Raw genomic sequence first — 24165 nt, 5'->3', positions numbered from 1 at the left:
CTGTACAGAAAATGTCTTTGCTGACATTGAGAGATAATAATCACAATATAACTTGTAAATAATCTTGTCTCTGTTATTGTTTTTTGAAAACGAGTTAAGAGGCCTATGCCTACTGTACTTGGACGGCAGGTAGCCTCGCGGTTAAGAGCATTGGGGCAGTAACTGAAAGGTTTCTGGTTTGAATCCCTGCACCGACTAGGTGAGAAATCTGCCAATGTGCCCTTGAGTAAGGCACTTAACCCTGATTGCTCTGGATAAGAGCATCTGCTAAATGACTCAAATGTAAAATGCCTTCACTGTATACTGCTAACCTGTTAGATATTACCTCTAAATAATTTTCTTCATTGTCGTTCTGAAAGCATTACATTTTCATTTGGACTAAAAGGTTTGCCTCATGTGTTCGAGTATGTATAGTGCTGCTGGGTATTTAGAACTCAGTCCCCCATGAAATAACACCATACACTAAGTGGCCAGTTTGTTTATTAGGCACACCACCCACTCACGAAAATGGTTCACTCCTACAGACAGTGAGTCACTTGGCCATGGCTTGCTATATAAAGCAAGCAGACAGGCATCGAGGCATTCAGTTACTGTTCGATTGAATGTTAGAATAGGCAAAGCGAATGACTTAAGCAACTTTGAGCGTGGTATGATCATCGGTGCGAGGCATGCCAGTTCCAGTATCTTAGAAACGGACGGCATCCTTGGCTTTTCACGCACGACAGTGTCTAGAGTTTGCCGACAGTGGTGCGACAAACAAAAAACATCCAGGCAGCAGCAGTCCTGTGGGCGAAAACAGCTCGTTGATGAGAATTCGAAGGAGAATCGTGCAATTTAATAGGCGGGCCCCAAACAGGTAAATAACAGCGCAGATTGTCACAGATGGGCTATTGCAGCAGACGACTACACTGGGTTCCACTCCTATCAGCTAAAAACAAGACGAAGCGGCTCCAGTGGGCACACGATCACCAACACTGGACAATTGAGGAGTGGAAAAACATTGCCTGGTGCGACGAATCTCGGTTCCTGTTGCGCCATGCTGATGGCAGAGTCAGGATATGGCATAAGCAGTATAAGTCCATGGCCCCATCCTGCCTGGTGTCAATGGTACAGGCTGGTGGTGTAATGGTGTTTTCTTGGCACACATTAGGTCCCTTGATACCAATTGAGCAATGTTTCCATGCCCTGAAGCATTCAGGCTGTTCTTGAGGCAAAGGGGGGTCCGACCTGGTACTAGATGGGTTTGTACAATAAACTGGCCACTGAGTGTATATAGATTCTACAGACCCTACTGAGTACTCCCAATCCACGTTTACATCGGCACATAGTCTTTTTTTTTTCTCTATAAGCCAATATGTAATTAATATGCAGTGTATTGCAGTGCAGTGAATGGGATGGGTGGAGTAAGGAGTCTCCAGCATTCTTTATTAAACCCGTTGCCCAGCATAATAGACCAATTTAAGTTTTGTAGACTCTATTGACTAATTCCAATCACTTATATTTTATTAAAGGTGTATTTATTTTCACTTAGCCTACACATTGGCCGTGTTCGAGAGGATCAAAATCGTAATTTATCATGGGTAAATTGTGACTGACTGACTGATCTACAAATAACAATGAGGCGTTATTTATGATGGAAGGTGATTTGTAGATCAGTCAGTCGGCAGTTGCCTGCACTGTCAGCTGCAATGTTGAACAAGCCCAATAGCTTTCAATATACCAGTATTGGTGTAAACTTTCTAAAGAAATGCTGGTATAAACAATACAATATTAAAAATAAAAGTACGTAAAATGATCCATGCATTTTTATAAAGGTGGTTGCAATGCTGTGAAAAACAGTTGTACTGTACTGATATGCAAAAACAAAATCGATATTTCAAAAGTTTAGCGTGTCTTTGTAGGGGAACTTTTATTTTGAAGAAAACAAATCCGAATCGCAATGTACCAGCATAGTATCCTGCTGCCAGGAGAACGGTAATTGGAAATCCCACTAGCGATCGAGCCTGCGAGTGAGGACAGAGACCCACTTGAAAGGTGGAGCCTATAGCCTGCGTTAAGATAGGCAGTCCAATTCACCTGATATTTTGTGAAAAGGTCTGATGTGATTGGTCAAAAGTGCAGGGGTATTCAAACCGGCGGTCCACGGAGGTACTGCAGGGGGTGCACAAAATGTTATTTTTTAATTATGCATGTCGCTAGCAACAACAGAATAAACACATTTTGAATTACATACCTATAATAATATTTTCTTTCTAATGATGTCAAGTGTATTTCTCAACTCTAATATTAAGCTAATTAAACTCATTAAAGCCAATTACACTCACCGGAGTGTCTGACATAGGCTTGGAAAAAAACACCAGTGAATAGGCTACCAGTGTGGCAAATGCTGCTGGCTTCTGGTAAGCTTTCTCAACCAGGACATTATTTTATGACAACACATGGCTAACCAGCTAAACAGCTGCTCTTAGCGAAAATGTGTTTAGAGTTACCTTTCTAGCTAATAGGCTACGTTATAGTTTACACTTCCTCTTCCAATTATAATGTGGGGAGGTCAAAATAATGAAAAACTCTCCCAAATCTATTCATTTTAAAATGTTGATTACTTTTCCTTGGCATTATCATTCACCTAATAGGACAAGACATGTGAAAAAAGTATTTTACCTAACGTATGATGGCGGTCCCAGTGGGTTCTGTTTTGCCTGAGAGGGGTTCCCTGAGGGGATTCGCTTGGCAATAAAACGTTGAAGAACCCTGAATATAGTGGGGAAAAAGATCAGAATTGGGCTGCCTGTGTAAACGCCGCCATAAACAAAGAGGCTGTGATGCTTAGGTTACAGACAGGGACCACACGTTTAATCTCAAACTATATTTTAAGGCATTATTTACATTTAATTAAAAAATGCTTGAATAAATGGATTTATAGCCTATATTTTATTTTGTTACGTTTGCACATAGAAAAAAATCACTCATCATTTGTTTTGAGCCACTCATCATTTGTCCATCATTTTCTCACTCACACATAATATGCACATACATTTATACACTACACACCTTCACACCCACTCACATACAAGCTGCTGCTACTCTGCTTATCTTTTATCCTGTTGCCTAGTCACCTTACATATCTACCTCCATCACTCCAGTATCCCTTCATATTTCTTATTATTTCTCATGGTTTTTTTTCTAGTAATACATTGTTATTAATTATTGCATTGTTGGTCTATGAGTTTGTAAGAAAGCCCTTTCACTGTACTTGTGCATGTGACATTTAATCTTGAAATTTGAATGCAATTTTTTGTTATTAATATCATAGTCAGTTTTACTTGGGCCCTACTGTGAAAGTAGGCTACCGACGCTGCCTCTATTTTTTCCCCCAACTAATTGGTCTTTACTGTGTCAGACCTGATCTGATTGGTCAAAATATCAATTAGTGAAATGCATTACCATTACAAAAATAATCTCCACCATTTTTGTCCGATTTCCCCCAGTCTTCAGACGTTTTCATCCTTTTTAAAACTGTGAGCTCCCTCTAGTGATGCATTATTTGATTTGTTCGTTTTGTTCCGCGACATTCGCGTATCGTAATATCTTCGCTAGCTGTTTTTTTGGCTCTAGCGAGACACCGTAGGTCCAAGCCCTGTGTGTTTTCCTTTTGGTTTATCTTCAAGCCTGCTAGATAAGTGATTCGAAATAGCTTCATAATCTGGACTGGAGTTATTTTTAGCTGGCGATTAAAGTGTCGTTGGAGGGTATTTGCTGTGTCCCTGTACCTAGAAAGTGTGTAAATCCACTGACCAGAGTGGCGGACATAGCTAGGTCTGGATTAGCCGCTCTTCGAGACCGCTGGATGCTACATTCCTACATCGCTCTACACATTGGGCGTCATTAGCAATTTAGCCCGCTACCTAGCGAACACAAATTGCATATCATCGCTAGGTTTTTACAACATGTCATATCGGAGGACAATCAAACTCGTGTGTGGATTCGCTGGCGGATCAGCGGTGCTGGTTGTGGCGGCTGCCGCAGCCGAATCCCGTGGCTATTTCGGTGATAAGCAAGGAGAGCGATCAGGTCAGTGGAGTCGGTTCAATATTCTCCAAGCTGCACAGCCAGCGACATGGTCAACGGGGAACCACACGGTTGCATCTACTGGACATGCCTGGGACTTCAACTGGGATAAGTATGCCTGCTTTATTAGCTAAATCTGATGCAGACTACTGTAAAACATAAGAGGGGTCTGATGGGATGTGGGTCAAGTAGTTTAGTCTACGCTGAGTGTGATTGATTCATATTTGCAGCTAGCAACATGTTGACAGAATGACAGATGACTTCTCTGGGCACAACACACGCAACTGATTTGTTCCCTCTGTACTGTACTAGGCGGGACCCGTCCCCACTGTTTACAAATGGGAAGAAGAAGGAGAACAGCAGTGAAGACCCGAGCTCAGAGCAGGAGAATGGCAAACCCAAAGCCACACGCAACATCCTTTTCATCAGGCACTCCCAGTACAACCTGAGTGGGAATGGAGACCATGAGAGAATCCTCACCCCTTTAGGTTCTGTACCCTGTTCTGCTATGTATTCATGTTGCTGAAAGCGTGACACATAGACCTAGTTCTCCACTCTACAGCTCAACAGTTGTGTTTTAGTGGGATAACAAGAGCATATTCAGCAGCACTCATTAGAGGTGGTGAAAGTGGTATACAAGTACAACCTGCTCATTTATGGGACTATGTGTTGGTGTTCTGCAGGTCGGGAGCAGGCTGAGTTTACTGGCCAGCGGTTGGCTGCCCTGGGGCTGAAGTATGACATCATGGTCTACTCCACTATGGCCAGGGCCACCGAGACGGCCAACATCATCAGCAAGTACCTCCCAGGTCAGAACCCTAGACAGGCAGACTTTACAGCTGAGGTATATGCCAGAGTCTATACAATATTCAGAGACACGCTTGTCTGGTTCCACAAGACTAACCAGTGCTGTACAGCCTTAATCTAACTCTCCTGATTCAACTTTAGAATCACGTTTTGACTTCAGAACATGGATTGGTTGTATCGATAGACCATTTGGTTAAATCAGGTGTGTTTTTGTGTAGAGCTGGAGCAAAAGCCTGCACTCTGCTGCTATTCATGGTGCAGATATTTACAGTTCCTTCAGAAAGTATTCACACCCCTTGACTTTTTCCACATTTGTTGTTACAGGCTGAAATTAAAATGGATTCAATTGAGATTTTGTGTCTTGTTTACACACAATAAATACCCCATAATGCCAAAGTGGAATTATGTTTTTGGAAATTTTTACAAATGAATAAAGAGCTGAAATTCCTTGAGTCAGTAAGTATTCAACCCCTTTGTTATGGCAAGGCTGAATACGTTCACGAGTAAAAAAAATGTGCTTAACAAGTCACATAATAAATTGCATGGACTCTGTGCAATAATAGTGTCTAACATTATTTTTGGATGACTGTCTCATCTCTGTACCCCACACATACAGTTATCTGTAATGTCCCTCAATCAAGCTTTTAAATGTATTTTGTTCTGTCCTTGAGCTGTTCTTGTCTATTAATGTTCTGTATTATGTCGTGTTTGGTGCGGACCCCGGGAAGAGTAGCTGTGGCTTTCGCAACAGCTAATGGGGATCCTAATAAAATACCAAAGCAGTGAATTTCAAACACAGATTCAACCACAAAGACCAGGGAGGTTTCCAATGCCTCGCAAAGAAGCGCACCTGGCAGACATTGAATATCCTTTTGAACATGTTGAAGGTATTTAATTACACTTTGGATGGTGTATCAATACACCCAGTCACAAGAAAGATACAGGAATCCTTCTTCACTCAGTTGCCTGACAGGAAGGAAACCGCTCTGGGATTTCACCATGATCCCAATGGTGACTAAGACAGTTAGAGTTTAATGGCTGTGATAGGAGAAAACTGAGGATGACATATAATAACCTAATTGACAGAGTAAAAAGAATGAACCCTTTGCAGAATAAAACTATTCCTAAACATGCATCCTGTTTGCAACAAGGCACTAAAGTAATAAAACTATTCCTAAACATGCATCCTGTTTGCAACAAGGCACTAAAGTAATAAAACTATTCCTAAACATGCATCCTGTTTGCAACAAGGCACTAAAGTAATAAAACTATTCCTAAACATGCAATCCTGTTTGCAAACAAGGCACTAAAGTAATACTGCAAAAAAATGTGGTAACGCAATTAACTTAGTGTTATGTTTGGGGCACATCCAATACAACATATTACAGAGTACCACTCTTCATATTTTCAAGCATAGGGGTGGCGGCATCATGTTATGGGTATGATTGTAATCATTAAGGACTGGGAAGTTTTTCAGGATGAAAAAGAAACGGAATGGAGTTAAACATAGGCAAAATCCTAAAGGAAAACCTGGCTCAGTCTGCTTTCCAGCAGACACTGGGAGATTAATTAACCTTTCAGCAGGTCAATAACCTAAAACCCAAGGCCAAATCTACATTGGAGTTGCTTACCAAGAAGACGGTGAATAAGGCTGAGTTACATTTTTGACTTAAATCTGCTTGAAAATATATGTCAAGACCTGAAAATGGTTGTCTAGCAATGATCCACAACCAATCTGACAGCGTTTGAATAATTTAGAAAATAATAATGGGCAAATGTTGCACAATCCAAGTGTGGAGAGAGACCTACCCAGAAAGACACAGCTGTAATCGCTTCCAAAGGTGATTCTTACATGTATTGACTCAGGGGGTTGAAACCTTATCTAATCATGATACTGTATATTAGTGTTTTATTTTTCAACTTTTTTTCTTCTTCAAATGTTATCATTTTTATACCACTGACATTTAGAATATTTTGTGTAGATCGTTGACAAAAATGAGTTAAAACCATTTGAATCCCACTTTGTAACACATCAAAATGTGGAAAAAGTCAAGGTGTGTGAATACTTCCTGAAGACACTGTTCGTCACCTGATACCAAGGTGCTATACCTCTGATAACAGCTTCAGAATCTTTGATCTCAGATTTTCAGATGTAAAAATTGTCATTAAGCATCATAGATAAGCATTTCACTACTCACCACTAACTAACTCATCTTCTGATCTGTTTTTGATTTAGGGGTAGAGCTGGTGAGCTGTGATTTGCTGAGAGAAGGAGCACCCATCGAACCTGTGCCTCCTGTTAATCACTGGAAGCCTGACGCTGTGGTGAGACGCCCAATTCTCTGTCCTACTTACTTCCTGTTTAGTTTCACTTATTAGTTACTGCTGTCTGCATCATTCAATACATAATTCAATGCAATGTATTCCAATGAGAGGTCAGAGGTCATCTCAAACCCTCGCCTGACACCACCACTGTGGACCTCTACCGCTCTACAGCAGTACCACGAGGACGGGGCCCGGATCGAGGCTGCCTTCCGTCGCTACATCCACCGCGCTGACCCCAAGCAGAAGGAGGACAGCTACGAGATCATCGTCTGTCATGCCAATGTCATCCGCTATTTCGTGTGCAGGTGTGTTGGTCTCCCCAGGCAAGCTGGATCAAAGCCTCATTCAACAAGATGCCAATCTACATTACTTTGTCTAGCAATTTCACTGTCTTGCTGATGTCTTTTTGTATTTCATGACTATGATGATGTGTGTTTCAACATCACATGATATATGTGAATATTTGTTTTGAAAAATAGACCAGCTCTCATTTGGGTGTTTTGGTGGATCTTACAGGCTCTATCCCTCCCTATGTGTCTCAGGGCTCTGCAGTTTCCCCCAGAGGGCTGGCTGAGGATGGGCCTGAACAACGGCAGCATCACCTGGCTCACTGTGCGCCCCAGCGGCAGAGTGGCACTGAGGACACTGGGAGACTCAGGGTTCATGCCCCCAGACAAACTCACACGGACCTGAGAAATGTTCCACCTACAGTATTCACTCGTTCTCTCCCGGAGAGCTTTAGATCTCGGTCACAGGGTGAACTGAATGGCTCTTGATTTCTCCATAAGTGTCTTGAAAGTTACTTTTGGTGTTATTTTTGTAACTTCGACATGCAACGATATACTTTTATGTGGTGTTTTGTGATCAACTCCTGTGCCATCGTTTGCAAACTACAGTGCAAAAGGGGAGTATGCAGTATGAACTGTTGCTGTAGCCAATCACTGAACTCCGAAAGCTGATGGGATGACTGCCAGTGCCCACTCATTATGAATGTAAAGGGTATAAGAGTTGAGGGACTGAAGGATTTTAAAACCATAACCATTCTAAATTTGTATGGCATATTTACTGTAATGCTGTAAATGTTTATGCTCAGTACTTTTGTATTTGGATCAAGGCTTCCTCTGAGGTTTAGATAGTTGTTGTATTCAGTAGAAACATGCAATAAAGGAGACATGTAAATGCTTTGTGTTCCTCAGTAGTATGCCAAATAACTACTCGTACAGTCTTAAAATAGGGTTAGCTCAAGCTGAGACATTGTCTCAAGACTTAACAGCAAATCCAATGCACTACAAAGCTTGAAAAAAACACAATGTCATTTGTTAGAGGACAAGAGTGCCACCACCATTTCAGGCAGTAACAATGTTAGAAAGTGCTCAAATGACAATTCAAAAGGTGAGGAAACTTGTATTTATTAGTCGAACGCAAATGAGAAGATCTGGACATACAGAAGAGGGGAAAATTTGCAATAAAGGTAAACTTTATGCCTTTAAAATAAAGCACAGAATGCCAAAGCACAATAAGCATGTTTAAGTATTTAGGTGCAATTTACAGAACACCACATTCATAAAACAGAATCTAATCTGTCACCTGTAAGTACAAGTACGACAGATAATACAATCCTCTCCATGAAAGTTTGTGCCTGTTGATCAAGATTTAAATTCACATTCAATATTACTCACATCTCTCATACCTACCCAGACTGACAATATAGTAAGGGTGATTTCTATTGAATTGACAGCTGTTGACTTCTAGATTAGCTTTGCTGGAAAACCATACATTTTACAGCAGTTTGTACATCGACTATTTTAACGGTGATAGCAATCTTCCTAGAGTTTGGCTATTGCAGGTTCTTGCACATACATATTCAGTCAGCCATTGATTATACATTAGTAAACATGTCTTTGTTGCACTCTACAGTAATCTGTTATGTACAACTTGGTATTTTTCAGACACATTTAGAAAAGCCAAGCTTTCAAGAAGTTAAGCTTTCAGGTTTTGTGTAAGACTGACAGTCGTTAGAGAAGTAAAATGTCAAGACAACACAGAAATGACCAGGATGCACAAAGAAACATTGGTACCTGGAAAATGAAAACATTTCAATTGATTAAATAACAAAATAAAAGCATGGAAAAACTCGTATGATCATTTTCCCCATGTTTGCATTGCAGCCATTTGTTGTGCCACCTCCAGTAGGATGGCGGTTGCTCTGCTGTTATGTGTCAGGATGCATCAATTTTGATCAAACTGGACAGGATGTGCCTAAATCTGAAAGGGGACTGACTGGTCCACCGTTTCTGACAATTAAGGCAATTCCCGAACTGAGAAGAAACAAAAATCACTGGCAGTTGGTTTAATACACACAATAAAAAGTTGGTTTTGTGCTACTTACTGACATACCAAAAATAACTCTACAATTGTTTTGTTTTTTTACTTTTTAAAAACATGTTTTCAGTTAGTGAATCCTATCGAGGATTATATTCTGAGGTTTAACAAACATCTACTCAATCTTTTGGGGAGTGCAGCTGTATTCAAAGTAGACTGAGCTATGATACAGGTGTTTCACACTATGAATAAAATTAATGTCTATTCAACACCCATACAGTATGTAGTACAGACTGAAGGAAACCTGTTTCTTTAAAAAAAAGTGAGTGTCACAATCCAACATACTGATAATCTCATGTGTGCAATATATAGTATTACCATACATCACTAATACAAATCTTCAAGACACTTGTGCATATTTTGTTAGGTACGTGATTTTCAGCTCTGGCATATTTAACCACCGTGGTGGCAGAGTTGTAGCCTATCGTTTCTGGCCTGGAGGGAGGGGGGGGGTGTCGTTGATGTGCCTGAGACGGATGCGCTGGGTGTAGCTGGCGTGTGCAGGGCTGTAGCAGCTGGTGAAGTCTGGAGAGCCTGTGTGCCGGGCTGGACTGAAGCGGCCACCGGCAGGGGACAAAAGGCTGCTGACAGGAGAGCCATGTGTGAGGGGAGAGGCCCGATGTACCCTGGCGCTGCTTTTTACCGCCACAGGGCTGGGCCAGCTGAAAGACAAACAGAAACAAAGACATAATTACAGTCTGCGTTTATTACTTCCATACGATAGCAACTGACATTTTAAGCACTTGTCAATGTGTTTCCATATTTACAAGACAACTTGCAGGCAATGACAACTGTTCATGGGGGCATTTGTTATGTTTGTTGCTGTGAAGAATCGTCAAACCAACCTTTGCATGTCTGAAGAGGTGTATGTTTGCATTGTATTTTTCCATTTCTGAATGCTGGGGAACTTTGAGGGGTCAATGTCTATGACTTCTATTGCAGACAGGACCTCTCGGTCCAACTTAGTTGGCGAATCCCTGAAAGACAAAACGAGAGAGACAAGTTGAAAGTGTTGACAAATGTCATTTCTGTTGCTTGCTAATGTCCTTAACTAAAAACCTCAGAACCGTCACTGTAATCCCCATCACTTGCCCTTCAATGAAAAGTCCCCTTCTGAAGCGAGGTGGGGTCCGTGCTATGAACTCATGGGAGTTGTCCAGGGATGTATAGGAGCTGGATGATCCGGAGCTGCTCAGATCCCTCCCCCCATGATCCCACGACTTAGATCTGGAGCAGAGCGTGCGCCCCGACACCGTCCCTGGCCCGCTAGTCCTCTGGCCCAGAGCCTCCAAGCTCTCCTCAGCCGTAAAGTACTCCTCCGAGCTGCCGCTTCCACCACTGGCCCGGTCTTCCACCTCTCCCTCCCTCACACGCCTCTCCCTGTCCCCAGGCTCCAAGCTACAGCCCCTCTCAAACAAATAGTCCTCGTTGCTGTTACCGCCCAGCGTGAGGCGGCCCACCCCAGCTGCCAGTTCGCCCCGGGAGAGTCCCTCCCTGTGTCCCCCGCTACTCCTCCGCTCCCTGGTAAAGCTGTCCAGCCCGTCCTGCAGGGACATCCTCTCAAACTCCACCATCAGGTTGGAGATGGGCGACAGCAGGTGGGAGGGGGACGAGGAGGTGCGGGGGGACCCCTTGTCCCCGTTGTGAGTCCTCTCTGCCCCCGTGGAGGGACAAAGGCCGTTGTTGCAGACGGGCGAGAGGAGGCTCTCTGACACGGAGGAGCACAGAAGGTCTCGCTCGGCAGCTGTCTCGATGAGGTCATCGGCACCGTGGTGGGACACGGGCAGGATGTGGAACTCATGGAGGGCCAGCCCACCCACAGCACCCGCCATACTGTCCTTAGAACACGCTGAGGAGAAGCTGGTGAGCGCCGCATTCTGACGGTTCTTTATCTCCTCCAGGCTGACGTCATCACCCTCGTCAAGGAAGGCCCCCACCGAGATGGAGTTGCAGAACTTCTTGGGCTTCCCTGTGAATGGCAGAGAGGAGGGACAAAATGTTTATGTTAAGCTACAAGAAATACATTTACTGGCCAGTCTAAAATAGTACAGGAACACCAATTCAAGACTGATGGCAGCATCTCATCTCTCTCCTTTCTCAAACTTGATCATTGGAATTCAATGCCACAGCTATAGAGTTTATCAAGAGCAACTGGTGAGGGTAACATTACCTGGGGAAGGGGTTCTGAAGCGGTTGCTGGTGACGTTCTCCCCTGCCTCTTCGTGTGCACGCTGACTGAAGTCCTTCTTGTTGAGGTACTCCTCCAGCTTACGGAGGCCGTCTGCAGACGACAGGTCTGTGAAACTATCCAGGAAGTCCCAGTACTCAGCCCAGGGGTGGCCCAACTCCCTGGCAAGGTCTCTGTGAGGGAAAACATAACACACTACTGTTGGAGAAGCGTGCGTACATTGTAGTGGGTGTAAAAATGTATTCTTCCTTTTTCTAAGACATTCAAATGTCAAAGTGACTGCACTGGTAAAGTAACGGAGACACAGTAGAACATCGTTGTTGAACTTTTGGACTTCCAGACGTACCTGCCCACTCTCTCTGCTCCACGGTCAGGGTCAGACTTCAGGATGTGCTGGAAGTACCCTGCCCTGTCTCGGGGGGGCGTCTTCCACACCCGACGGAACTCATCTGCCTGCAAGGAAGACACCAATTAGAAGTCACACATACGTCCTGTGTTTCGACAACAGCTTCCCACATGAAAATAGAAAAGAAAGAAATTACGTGTGAAAATAAGAGAAAAAGAGGGTGAGGTGAAAGGAGATAATGCGATAATGACCTTAGATGGGCTGAGTGGGCCAGCGAATGCCCTGACTGCCATCACCGGATCCATGGGACTTCGTGTGAGCCTGGGAGCCAGCGAACGAGGAAGAGTTTCTGATGGCTCAGGTGACCAGGGAGCATCAATGACAGGCTGGGATGAGTTGTCTATGGCCCTCAGTAGGCGTATATAACAGCGATCTGTGACAGAAGGTGTTATTGGGTAAATAGTGAAGTATAGGAAAACAAAACGTAAGTTGTGTGATTGGGAGGCAGTGAACTTACCTTCCAAATAGTCACATATCTTCTGTTTCACCTCTTGGGTTTTGTTTTTTCTTTCACAAATAACCTGTCAGGGAAACAGAAGAATTTCATGAAAATCAAGTAGTCATGTGGACCAATCAGTAGTCGGTAGCTAGTTGTTAAAAATCTATATTTCTGGAGCAACTCACATCAGATGGCTTCTGGTCGTACTTGTTTTTGCAGTTTTTATCTGTATCAGGATGTGAACACAGGACATTCACCACTTCTGGACACCCGAACTTACAGGCAAAGTGGAGTGGTGTCTCAAAGCCCTGGGACAGACAACCAAAGTTACACACATACAGAGGCACTTCAATCCAAAACACACAAGTCGGTTACAGTTCAACCTAAACATACAGCAGGCAATAGCCATGCACTCAAAAAGTATTTTCATAGAGTTTACATCATTTGTTGATTTTTTACAATTATTTTATCTGCACAAACGGCCGGCTTACTCAGTGTTATACCTACAGTTAGACCTACAAGGCAGCAGGCAATATACATATGGAGAGAGCCAGTGGTGTAGTGGATGGTATACACAGGTGTATACCCACTTTCTTTAAGTGGCCATTGCATATACTAACTTCTTTTTTCCAACGCTGTGTATACACCATACTAATTAATAAGGCTGATGGAACAGATCAGAATGTTTCGCTTACAAATGTTAGCAAACTATTATTTCTTCACATTTTAAGCGTAGCAATGTGCACACGGCGGTAGGCCTACGAGCAAATGTTCCAACCTGCAATTTGCGAGAAAACACCGGTCTAAAATGCGACACCGCACATTCTAGCGGTTTCATGGACAGAGACTGATATATACGTTAAGAGATTTAGAAAGAGGGGAGATCTAAAAGATGAAACTACTGTCTCACGGGTTGCTAATTTGACACGGATAATGCCTTTGGCTGCTAGACAATGAAAGAAATGAAACTACTCTCTAACAGGTTGCTAATTTGACTAGGATAATGCCTTTGGCTGCTAGACAATGAAAGAAAGTTCATTTGAAAACCAATAGAACAGAAGAGCACATATGAGAAAGAAATTATTTTATAAAGACTATGGTGGAATTTTGGTTAGGCTACTTTGAAGCAAGGGAAGACATGCCCCATAATATGAAGTAAAACGTCAAGGTTTCAAAGAAATCAGGAACAGGACAAATATATTGATGCTAATGATAGACCTAACCATCTTCTGGTAGATGGAAAGGCTTTCCCAAAAACCTTCTCTATTAAATGTTAACTAGCTACAAAGTAACCTATGCCTACCTGGCAGAATGATATGATTATTTTAATCAATCAATGTTTTCACAAACAAATGGCCACTGGAAAAAAAGAAAACAGTGCCAGTTGCCTATACAGCTGAATTAAAGGGTAGGCCTTACTACACACACACACACACAAAAAATGTCTTTTGTGATTTTTCAGACCTCAAAAGTGGTCTCCTGATGTGGTTTAATCATCGTTCTGGACTATTTAAAAAAGTATGACATTGAGAGCGGAAATTTGGGAAAAAAGGGGGAATATCAGAAACCTGTGAATTTCTGACCCGGTTGACAGCCTCATTTATCTGTTTCAATAGTATGCATACTATTACCCTACTTGCACAGTACAGCTTGGATTGGCCTGACTGTGAAAGACCAATATGGGATTCAGTGGGTATGTCACAGTCAATAACATTTTCACACAGTCCTTCACGGGAGGACCGTTCATAACGTCTTTTTTTTTAAAGACACAATTTCAGAATACCCACTTCTCCATGGCAACCGCTACACCGCTGGAGAGAGCGGTATCGTAAGGAGACTCACAGCTTTGTCTGGAGTGTTGAGGTAAAGGTCCACGATGTAGCGGATGCGTTTCTGCATCATGGCCTCCAGGTCATCAGGGTACATGAGCCTCATGAAGTCCGGGTTCTCCAGCGTCTCCAGCAGGAGCTGGGCGATCCCTGGCTCGTTCTCCTTGGCTGCCACGTGCATCACGTTATACCTGCATCCTTCCTGGGAACACACTGAGGAATTAACTTAGTGTGTGGAGAACTTTTAGGATTAATTATTCTGCTAACTAAAAAAAAAACTGATTGATTTCATCCACACCACATATATCATTACAGTATATTAATCTGGTGCAGTAGTATAGGCTATATTAAAGGTGGCGCACATCCACTAAAGATTATTGTTCCACCCTGACTCGCCTGCACTACGGTGGGGTTGTCTCCAGAGCCAATGAGATAGCGTGGGTTGCTCCAGACCAGCTCACTGAAGGCCACCACATCCCCCTTCTCCACAGCTTTCCTCAGTTTGGCTGTCAGGTCCTGGCAGCGAGGGCTTTTGAAGCTGTTGGCCCTCTCCCTGTTGATGGCGTCTACCTCCACAACAGGGACGTTGTCTAGTGCGATAGACCCGAGACATGGAGACAGCGGAATGCGATAAACAGCTTACTCTTGTTTCAAACATGGACGTGTGTCCAAGAAATGAAACGCTATCCAAATACCCTTGAAAAGCACTGACTTTGTGTATCTGTCTAGGAATGTACAAATAAGTACTGAGCTAATGTCTTTTTTTGTGAGGAGAGAATAATTGTCCTCAGCCCAACACTCACCCTTGCAGAAGACCAGGCCTGGTACGACAGGGGAGACACAGGGGGCAAATTTACTGGGAGAGGGGTAGTAGTCACTGATCCCTTTGGCAAATTTCTCAGCATCCTCTCGATTGGAGAAGGCTTTAAAGCGAGCTCCTTTCATCATCTTCACAGCCTGAAGAGCCTCCTTCTTATCTCCATACACATGGGACCTCTCTGAACCAGAAAGAACAAATAAACATTGAAATGTATGTTTAGATCACTCTGGATGTCTACCTACAAATAGAAACATTCCAGAATTGGATATAGAACAGATCATGGTCAGATATGCCATCACAAGCAAAGCAGCTCAAAGTCTTACTACTGCTAAAAATTGTAGTCGCCATGCTGATCCAGAATGCCATATAAGTTTACAGATGTTCTATGCGTCTCAACCACTGACTTCAAGTCAAAACAAAAATAACTCCTGAACACCATGATGTCATGGACAACATAAAATGTTTGAATTGGACATTGACTGTGGTGACAGCATGCGGGGTCAACTTCATTCTTGGATCAACATAGCTAGCCTGCCAACAGTTCTCTACCTTTGCATTTCTGTGTGAAAATAAATAATTACATAAACTTTTGAACGATTAACAGGCCAAAGTAAATTGCAGGTTTGGGTGATTCCTCCAAACAATATACATGTTTTCCCCCCCACAAAAGTTTATTCATAGGTCCTTTGGAGGAAGGATTGTTGACATACATTTGAATCTTAAAGCATAATAATTATGCTTACAAATATATGACATATACCCTATATATACAAAAGTATGTGGGCGCCCCTTCAAATGAGTGGATTTGGCTATTTCAGCCACACCTGTTGCTGACAGGTGTAGAAAATAGAGCACACAAACATGCAATCTCCATAGACAAACATTGGCCTTACTGAAGTGCTCAGTGACTTTCAACGTAGCACTGTCATAGGATACCACCTTTCCAACTAGTCAGTTCGTCAAATGTCTGCCTTGCTAGAGCTGCCCCGGTCAACTGTAAGTACTGTTATTATGAAGGGGAAACGTCTAGGAGCAATAACGACTCAGCCGCAAAGTGGTAGGCAACACAAGCTCACAGAACGGGACCACCAAGTGCTGAAAAGTGTAAAAATAGTCTATCCTCGGTGGCAACACTCACTACAGAGTTCTAAACTGCCTCTGGAAGCAACATCAGCACAAGAACTGTTCCCCGGGAGCTTCCTGAAATGGGTTTCCATGACCGAGGAGCCACATACAAGCCTAAAAACACCATGCACAATGCCAAGCATTGGCTGGAGTGGTGTAAAGCTTGCCGCCATTGGATTCTGTAGCAGGGCTGCCCAATTCCCATCCTGGTGGGCTGAAACACTTCTGGGTTTCATTCTCTCCTAATCAGGGAATAGTTCAGACCTGGGACACCAGGTGAGCACAATTAACTACCAGGTAGAAACAAAAACAAAAGTTCTGCTCTCCAGGACCAGAATTTCTGTAGAGTATATTATGTTAAACAATATATACAAAAATTAAGCAAATCAAATGTTATATTTTAAATATGCATGTTTATAATTTTTCAATATTGATCAATTAATGGCAGATTTTTTTTTATTGAAATCAAAGTACTACTCATAGCAGAGCAAGTGGTACAGCTTCATATAGTGCATTCTGAAAGTATTCAGACCCCTTGACTTTTTCCACATTTTATTACGTTAGTCTTATTCTAAAATGAACAAAATGAAAAAAATAATCCTCAACCTATACACAATACCCCATAATAACAAAGTGAAAACACGTTCAGAAATGTTAGCAAATTTATTACAAATAAAAAACAGATCTTATTTACATAAGTATTCAGACCCTTTGCTATAAGACTCGATATTGAGGTCAGGTGGATCCTGTTTCCATTGATCCTCCTTGAGATGTTTGATTGGAGTCAACCTGTGGTAAATTCAATTGATTGAACATGATTTGGAAAGGCACACACCGGTCTATATAAAGGTCCCACAGTTGACAGTGCATGTCAGAGCAAAAACCATGCAGTGAGGTCGAAGGAATTGTCCATAGAACGCCGAGACCAGATTGTGTCGAGGCACAGATCTGTGGAAGGGTACCAAAAAATGTCTGCAGCATCGTAGGTCCCCAAGAACACAGTGGCCTTCATCATTCTTAAATGGAAGAAGTTTGGAACCACCAAGGCTCTTCCTAGAGCTGGCCGCCTGGCCAAACTGAGCAATCGGGGGAGAGGGGCCTTGGTCAGGGAGGTGACAAGAACCTGATGGTCACTGACAGAGCTCCTCTGTGGAGATGGGAGAACCTTCCAGGCAGACAGCGATCTCTGCAGCACTACACCAATCAGTAGAGTAGAGTAGCTACTCCTCAGTAAAAAGGCATATGACAGCCCACTTGGAGTTTGCCAAAAAGGCACCTGAAAAGACTGACCATGAGAAACAAGATTCTCTGATCTGATGAAACCAAGATTAAACTCTTTGGCCTGAATGCCAAGCGTCACGTCTGGAGGAAACCTGGCACCATCCCTATGGTGAAGCACGGTGGTGGCAGCATCATGCTGTGGGGATGTTTTTCAGTGGTATGGACTGGGAGACTGGTCAGGATCGAGGGAAAGATGAACGGAGCAAAGTACAGAGAGAGCATTGATGAAAGCCTGCTCCAGAGCGGTCAGGACCTCAGACTGGGGAGAAGGTTCACCTTCCAACAGGACAACGAACCTAAGCATACAGCTAAGACAACGCAGGAGTGGCTTCAGGACAAGTCTCAATGTCCTTGAGTGGCCCAACCAGAGCATACTTGAACCCGATCTAACATCTCTGGAGAGACCTGAAAATAGCTGTGCAGCGACTCTCCCCATCCAACCTGACAGAGTTTGAGATAATCTGCAGAGAAGGAGAGAAATTCCCCAAATACAGGTGTGCCAAGCTTGTAGCATCATACTCAAGAAGACTTGAAGCTGTAATCACTGCCAAAGGTGAATAGATTGAGGGGGGAACAATGTATTCCATTTTAGAAGACTAACATAACAAAATGTGGGAAAAGTCAAGGGGTCTGAATACTTTCAGAATGTACTGTATGACAGTTTGCTTTGTAGCACATACAGATGAAATAATATGGCGTCTAAAAGGAGGCCAAAATGTAAAATATTCTAATTGAAATTAATTATTTCTCAATTATGCTTTAAAATACAAATGTAAAAGATAAGTCAACAATTTGTGTCTTACCATTTGTAGACAAGACATCATCCCACAACGGACACACTCCATAGAAGAACATTGGTGACATTTGTGCTGTCTTTGAAGGAGTCTCTGCTTTAGACTGAGAGCCAGGGTCTTCCACACCGATATTACAAGGGGTCCTTGACTTTACTGTCAGGCCAAGTTCCTCTTCCTCTGGGGGATTGAGCCCCATTCCGTAACCAAAATCCACCTCATCACTGACAACCTTAAGAGAGTCAGTGCCAGTGGGTGTTGATGTTGTGGCACATGATGGCACCGGTTTGGCCTGCCCTGCTGCACTGGCGGCCTTTGCACTGCTGCCTGGGCCTGTGGTGGTGGCATTACTGCTACTGTCCGTGGCGCTGCTGCTGCCCTCGGCTTCTGTCAAGACGCGGGCCAACTTCCTCTCGAAGATGGCGCGAGTGGTGGCCGTGATTGGGCCGCACTTGAGGTCGGCCCTGGTGAACTCCTCTCGCAGCTCATCTGCACTCAGCCCTCTCAGCCCTCTCAGAACCGCCTCCATGCTTCAGCTAGGCTACCTGCATTGGGGAGGGAGAGATTTGATAGTCAAATTGCTGTGTAATGATAGTGACACTGACAGTATAATACAATGATTAATGTGCCTATGGCTACTTCTTAATCTTTGCATGGTTAGGAAATAGATTTAACATATTAAGGAAGAATTAAAAACACAAAACACCCTTTTGAGCTTATTGATAACAAGTCCACCCCATTCACCCTGATCCATACTAGACAGCCCTTAAGTACGGCTCTGCCATTAAAGGACAAAGAGGTATAGCTGTAACTGTTTCAAAGCCTAGAACAAATTATTTCTCTTGGATATGAAAAAACCCTCAAACAAACCTTAACCCCACTGCAGCCCGCCTACGTGACACTTGGTTTTTAAGCAGCTTCACAAACATGCAAGCCATAATGAACGGAACGAGCGATTCGAAATATTTGCACAGGGGGGAGGGGGGGAGCTCTGATCAAAATCTAGGACTAAAGCACATTTTAAAGCCTTTTACGTTCGTTATTTTTTAACATCACCGATTTCAGAGGAGGCGTGGGAATATTTCGAATCTTAATCGATTCAATCCCATGGTGTCACGCCCAAGTGCCATTCCTGTTGTCTACTTTCGTGCATTAACAATTTGATATCATGTCTTCATGGTAATTTTACCGATACAAATATATTTGAACTCAGACTTGATTACATCAGACGACACATGTACATCACTACTTACCAGACATCACCTTAATGTATTTTCGTTCATGATCTGAAATGTATTTTAATATTCAGCAAAGATAAACTGTTGAAATAGACAAAGCTCAAGACGGTCTGGAATCGTCTCATTGTTTACAAGACATTGTACGCATGCTCACTTCCAAGGCAGGGCTCATGCCAGTGAGAGGGTTCGATTATTGTGTCCCGGGGTACACCGGCTATGGCCCGTCACTTCATCGGGCAAAAACGGGGAGGGGGGAGAGCGCTTCTCAAATCGAACAGTAATATGGGCAGCTCGGTCATCATTCAAAAACATAGAACATAGATCTCTTTTTCATAAAATAAATGTTAGGATTTTCAAATAGTTTTCATTGGGAAGGCAGATAAAGCGTTTTAATCAAAAGCAAATGTTCATGTGAAAAAACATTCCTATTCACATTACTACACGTGCTTAGTTAAGTCTATTTTGTTTTGAGCGGACTTGGCCGTCGCACAGAGCCGGGTATCTGGCTCAAGCCCGGATCTAAAATGAATGGAATAAACTTTCAGCCGGTGCAAAACACAATTAATTGCTGGCTACTTAAACCGGAAGTTTAGCCTAAAAACTAGCTAGCCAGCAACACAATTCTCATATAACATTGGTCATTTTTGGCTAGTCGAAGAAAAGTATACCCCCACAACATTAAAATGAATTCGATCCTTCAGAAAAACACGACCAGGTAGCTAGCTACCCGTGTATAGGCAGACATACGCTAGTTACTGTACAACCAACAATTAGCAAGCTCGTTAGCTGTGACAACTGGAGATTGAATAAACAAGTTGGAATACACAATGATATTTTGTTAACGCAACGACTGGTAAATTTTGACTTGGAAACGTCACTTATTTCACAGTATTTGAAATGACAACATAATCAACGTTAGCATGCACACCTCCTTGATCTCCTCCTGTCCTCACCACGACGGTTTCAAAATGTGATGATAAAGGACCCAGGTTTTGACTAACATAATGCTTGCTCGAAATTGAGCCTGTACTCTGAAGTGAGCCATTCTAGCCAGTCAGACAGTCATAATCTATCACTGGTGTAAAGTAAATACTTTAAAGTACTAACGTTACTTAAGTAGTTTCTTGGGGGTATCTCTACTTTACTATTTATATTTTTTGACTACTTTTACTTCAATACATTCCTTAAGAAAACATTGTACTTCTTACTACACACATTTTCCTTGACTCCCAAAAGTACTCGTTACATTTTGAATGCTTAACAGGACAGGAAAATAGTAAAATTCATACACCCATCAACCGAACATCCCTGGTCATCCCTATTGCCTCTGATCTGGCGGACTCACAAAACACACATGCTTCGTTTGTAAATTATTTCTCAATGTTGGAGGGTGCCCATGGCTTCCGTAAAAAAAAATGGTGGCATCTGGTTTGCTTAATATAAGGAATTTGAAATGATTTTTACTTTTGATACTTAAATATATTTTAAACCTAGAACTTTGACTTTTACTTGAGTCATTTTCTATTAAGTTGTCTTTTACTCAAGTATGACAGTTGGGTACTTTTGCCACCACTGTAATCTATCATAAACTATATCCTATTAACAAATTGTATATGTATTTCCAAATATAAAAGATAGCTATGGAAAAGCCAGTTTGGAAAAAATGATAAAAGCATGGGATCAATTCATTAACTAATTAAAGGTAATCTAATCAATTATAAGTCCTACAGCCAACCTAACTGTCAAATGGCAGTGTATGAAATAAGAAAATGGATGAGCATTGACGAATAGTTCAACTTTATGAGAAATACATTTGTATTTTTAACATTTTATATATTGGAATGAATCTGTTTAGCAGTTCTATGCAAATCTTTGCAAATTAAAAGATTGAACACCAAATACAGCAAGGTTTATTTAGAGAACTAGTATCCCAGCTCCATGTACCAACAGATGTTATGTATTCAAATATACAGATAACATTGACTATATTCTAAGCTACCTTTTACTGTTATCAGTTATTAATTACCAGTCAACTGAACATAGCTTTCCCTTCAACTATAGGATGTCCCTTTGAAAATACCCATGTTATTACAGTGTGGTTAAAAATATTCTATTTACTTTGACTGGTATGATACAGGTTGTCTGGAATTGAGTATACTGGCATATAAAACATCAGTCACATCACAACCGCATGTGCTGTAGGTTCTGGTGCCCATTGCTGTGTCTTCATTTGGACTTTAAACAATGGTCAGTTTAAAAAAAAGAAATACTTTGATTTACAGGTTGCATATCATTAAAAAAAAATCATTCTCAAATGTTTTTTTTGCTCATCACACTATTACATAATGATCAAGTCATTAAATTATAGGAATAAGTAGAGAAAAAAGTATATTCTTATATTAATCTCTGCAAAGAATAATCAGTTTCCCTTGACAGAAAACCAACCTCAAAGGAATTAAACAAGCAATTAAGGGGTGGACTTTTTCTGTAAATATGAAACCATAGTAACAACAAAAATGAATACATCTCACTCAAAGCAGTAGTAACATTTTGCGTAAAAGTTATTACACCTTCCCCTCAGTCAGTTACAGGAAGCCCTCATTAATTGTGCAACATCGGTTGAGACTACCCAAGTATTTAACAATAAACAATTCAGTTTGGATTTGCAAACACACACTTTCAATAGGAATAATGATCATTTCATTCATAACATTTAGTCCTTCAAAAAGTATTCCTTATTAAGGCTTTGCAAAACACATTACTACAGTCCAAATCAGACAACAAACAATTAATACACAGTTAAGGATTCCACACAGTTGCAGAGCCCACAGTGATATGTCCATAGAAAGCTTTATAAAACTTTTTTTTTTAAAGAACACTGCTTTTTCAACAATAAGCAATTAAAAAAACAAATAGATTGATGTTAATGACATTCAAATGTGAGGCGTACTAAAAGGAGAATGATGGGGATTCATCAATCAGTCCAAAAGCCATAGGGGCATTTGACCAGATGACTCTCTACATCCCAAATCAACCCCTAGCCTACACCCTATACACTTGTGTAGACCTGAGAGGATTGAATGTGTGTAGTATGGTTCACAGTAACTATCCAGGCTGCATCACAACCGGCCGTGATTGGGAGTCCCATTGGGCGCGCACAATTGGCTCAGTGTCATCTGGGTTTGGACGGTGTAGGCTGTCATTGTAAATAAGAAGTTGTTCTTAACTGACTTGCCTAGTTAAATAAAGGTTCAATCATTTAAAAAAAGCATTCATCCAATCATTTCAGATCTTCAGGAGTGTCTACGTGGGGAGATAAGGGATTGATTTGTAATTCATGTTTACGAACCGGCTCTCATTCACAGGCACAGGAAAACAGTTCAGAGGGGTCTGTAGTATGTGTTACTAACAATATAGCTTATAACAACAATGGCAGACACTTTATGCAGGCTTTAAACTGTCTCACTTATCTAACTAGAGCATGAGAAAGTACCAGTATGCGCAAACAAATCTCTACCATAATTAAACTGGGGTAAGGGTCAGTTGCCATGGCAAATTTGGATTGTTTGAGAGACAGAAGAGAATAGGTCTTACATGGGGTCTATGACTTCAAAGCAGAAGACCGGAGGAATCCCCTAACAGAGGAGTTGTCAATGTTATTTAAGATTCAATCTTGTAATTCCTGAATTTTAAATAAATAAATATGACAGCCATAACAGAAATATAGACAGGGAAAGCCCAAATAAAGAGTAAAGCTATGGTATAAGTACAAATTACTTTACCCAAGCATTGTCTGTGCTAATGGGATAATAATGCCAAATGTTGGCAGCAATTGATAAGAAATAGGGGGGAAATGGTTAGGTAGGGAGGTAAAAAATAAGTGGCCTTGTGGATAAAACTCCACTCTGTCTGCCTGAGAAGGTGCTGCATTACAATGGCTGTGTCTCCTCCGCTCCTCCTCCTCTGTTACTGTCCACATGGTTTAGATGGGTGGATGTTGCGGAGTCATTGTCCAGCGGCACCCCCAGTCGAGCAAGTTCTTCCTCTGCGTTAGTCCATGACGTCATGGACTCGTGCACGGTGACTGTGTGCTCCTCCATCTGCTTCTGAAGGCTGTCCATCTCATGCCTGCAGGAAACACACAATCACTTTAGTGTACTGGCATCAGATTCCTTTACATCATTTTAATACACCATCCACATGTGAGACAATTACGTCTTTGAGAGTAAAGGATTTCATTCTGGCTATCGTGAGGTACAATAGCATATTTTCCCCACAGGTTTTCCTCTCCCAGAAGGTAAGGAAGACATGGTGGTATTTTCTTACTTGAGCTGGCGCAGACAGTTGTGCAGGTTATTGAGGGGCTCCTTGCTGACGGAGGCAGAGGGCTTGAGCAGCTCATCCAGCAGGGAGGCAGGCACAGGGCAGTCTGGGATCTTCACCGGGGTCACTGGGTTTGATGGCTC

General features: G+C 42.2%; 3 protein-coding genes across 9 annotated transcripts in view; 1 reads left to right on the top strand and 2 right to left on the bottom strand.

The window, feature by feature from the left end:
* The first annotated feature begins 3515 nt into the window (after nt 1–3515).
* LOC112248633 (serine/threonine-protein phosphatase PGAM5, mitochondrial) lies at nt 3516–8381 on the top strand. Of its 2 annotated transcripts, none has more exons than XM_024417815.2 (6): nt 3516–4180; nt 4381–4556; nt 4752–4877; nt 7112–7200; nt 7309–7505; nt 7743–8381. In XM_024417815.2, exons 1-6 carry the CDS (start codon nt 3948–3950, stop codon nt 7891–7893), a joined length of 972 nt encoding a protein of 323 aa, XP_024273583.1. In that variant the 5' UTR covers nt 3516–3947; the 3' UTR covers nt 7894–8381. The 2 variants fall into 2 exon arrangements, with proteins under 2 accessions (XP_024273583.1, XP_024273584.1); XM_024417816.2 differs by having other exon boundaries at nt 3521–4180; nt 7372–7505.
* Nucleotides 8382–8593: 212 nt separating this feature from the next.
* On the bottom strand, nt 8594–21066 carry LOC112248632 (ankyrin repeat and LEM domain-containing protein 2). 5 transcript variants are annotated; one of them, XM_024417813.2, is made up of 13 exons: nt 21045–21066; nt 18474–19006; nt 15248–15442; nt 14841–15034; nt 14458–14646; nt 12801–12923; nt 12634–12697; nt 12368–12549; nt 12117–12223; nt 11753–11943; nt 10675–11551; nt 10428–10559; nt 8594–10244 (listed from the first exon to the last, which is right to left on the bottom strand). In XM_024417813.2, exons 2-13 carry the CDS (start codon nt 18988–18990, stop codon nt 10004–10006), a joined length of 3012 nt encoding a protein of 1003 aa, XP_024273581.1. In that variant the 5' UTR covers nt 18991–19006; nt 21045–21066; the 3' UTR covers nt 8594–10003. The 5 variants fall into 5 exon arrangements, with proteins under 5 accessions (XP_024273581.1, XP_024273582.1, XP_024273579.1 ...); XM_024417814.2 differs by lacking the exon at nt 21045–21066 and adding an exon at nt 20989–21007; XM_024417811.2 differs by lacking the exon at nt 21045–21066 and adding an exon at nt 20628–20761.
* A 407-nt stretch (nt 21067–21473) lies between these two features.
* Nucleotides 21474–24165, bottom strand: part of LOC112248631 (golgin subfamily A member 3) — a 22768-nt gene continuing 20076 nt past the window's right edge. For both annotated transcript variants that reach the window (XM_024417807.2, XM_024417809.2), the window contains exons 23-24: nt 24026–24165; nt 21474–23827 (exon numbers count right to left, since the gene is read on the bottom strand). The exon at nt 24026–24165 is cut by the window's right edge and continues 9 nt beyond it. In XM_024417807.2, the coding sequence (XP_024273575.1) occupies nt 23629–23827; nt 24026–24165 (339 nt within the window). In that variant the 3' untranslated portion in view covers nt 21474–23628. The remainder of the gene's footprint in view (nt 23828–24025) is intronic.

This window comes from Oncorhynchus tshawytscha, linkage group LG04 (assembly GCF_018296145.1).
Source record: "Oncorhynchus tshawytscha isolate Ot180627B linkage group LG04, Otsh_v2.0, whole genome shotgun sequence".
In the NCBI taxonomy this organism is placed as follows: Eukaryota; Metazoa; Chordata; class Actinopteri; order Salmoniformes; family Salmonidae; genus Oncorhynchus; species Oncorhynchus tshawytscha.
Note: the sequence above shows the minus strand (reverse complement) of the source record. Positions and strands in the feature narration are given on the sequence as shown.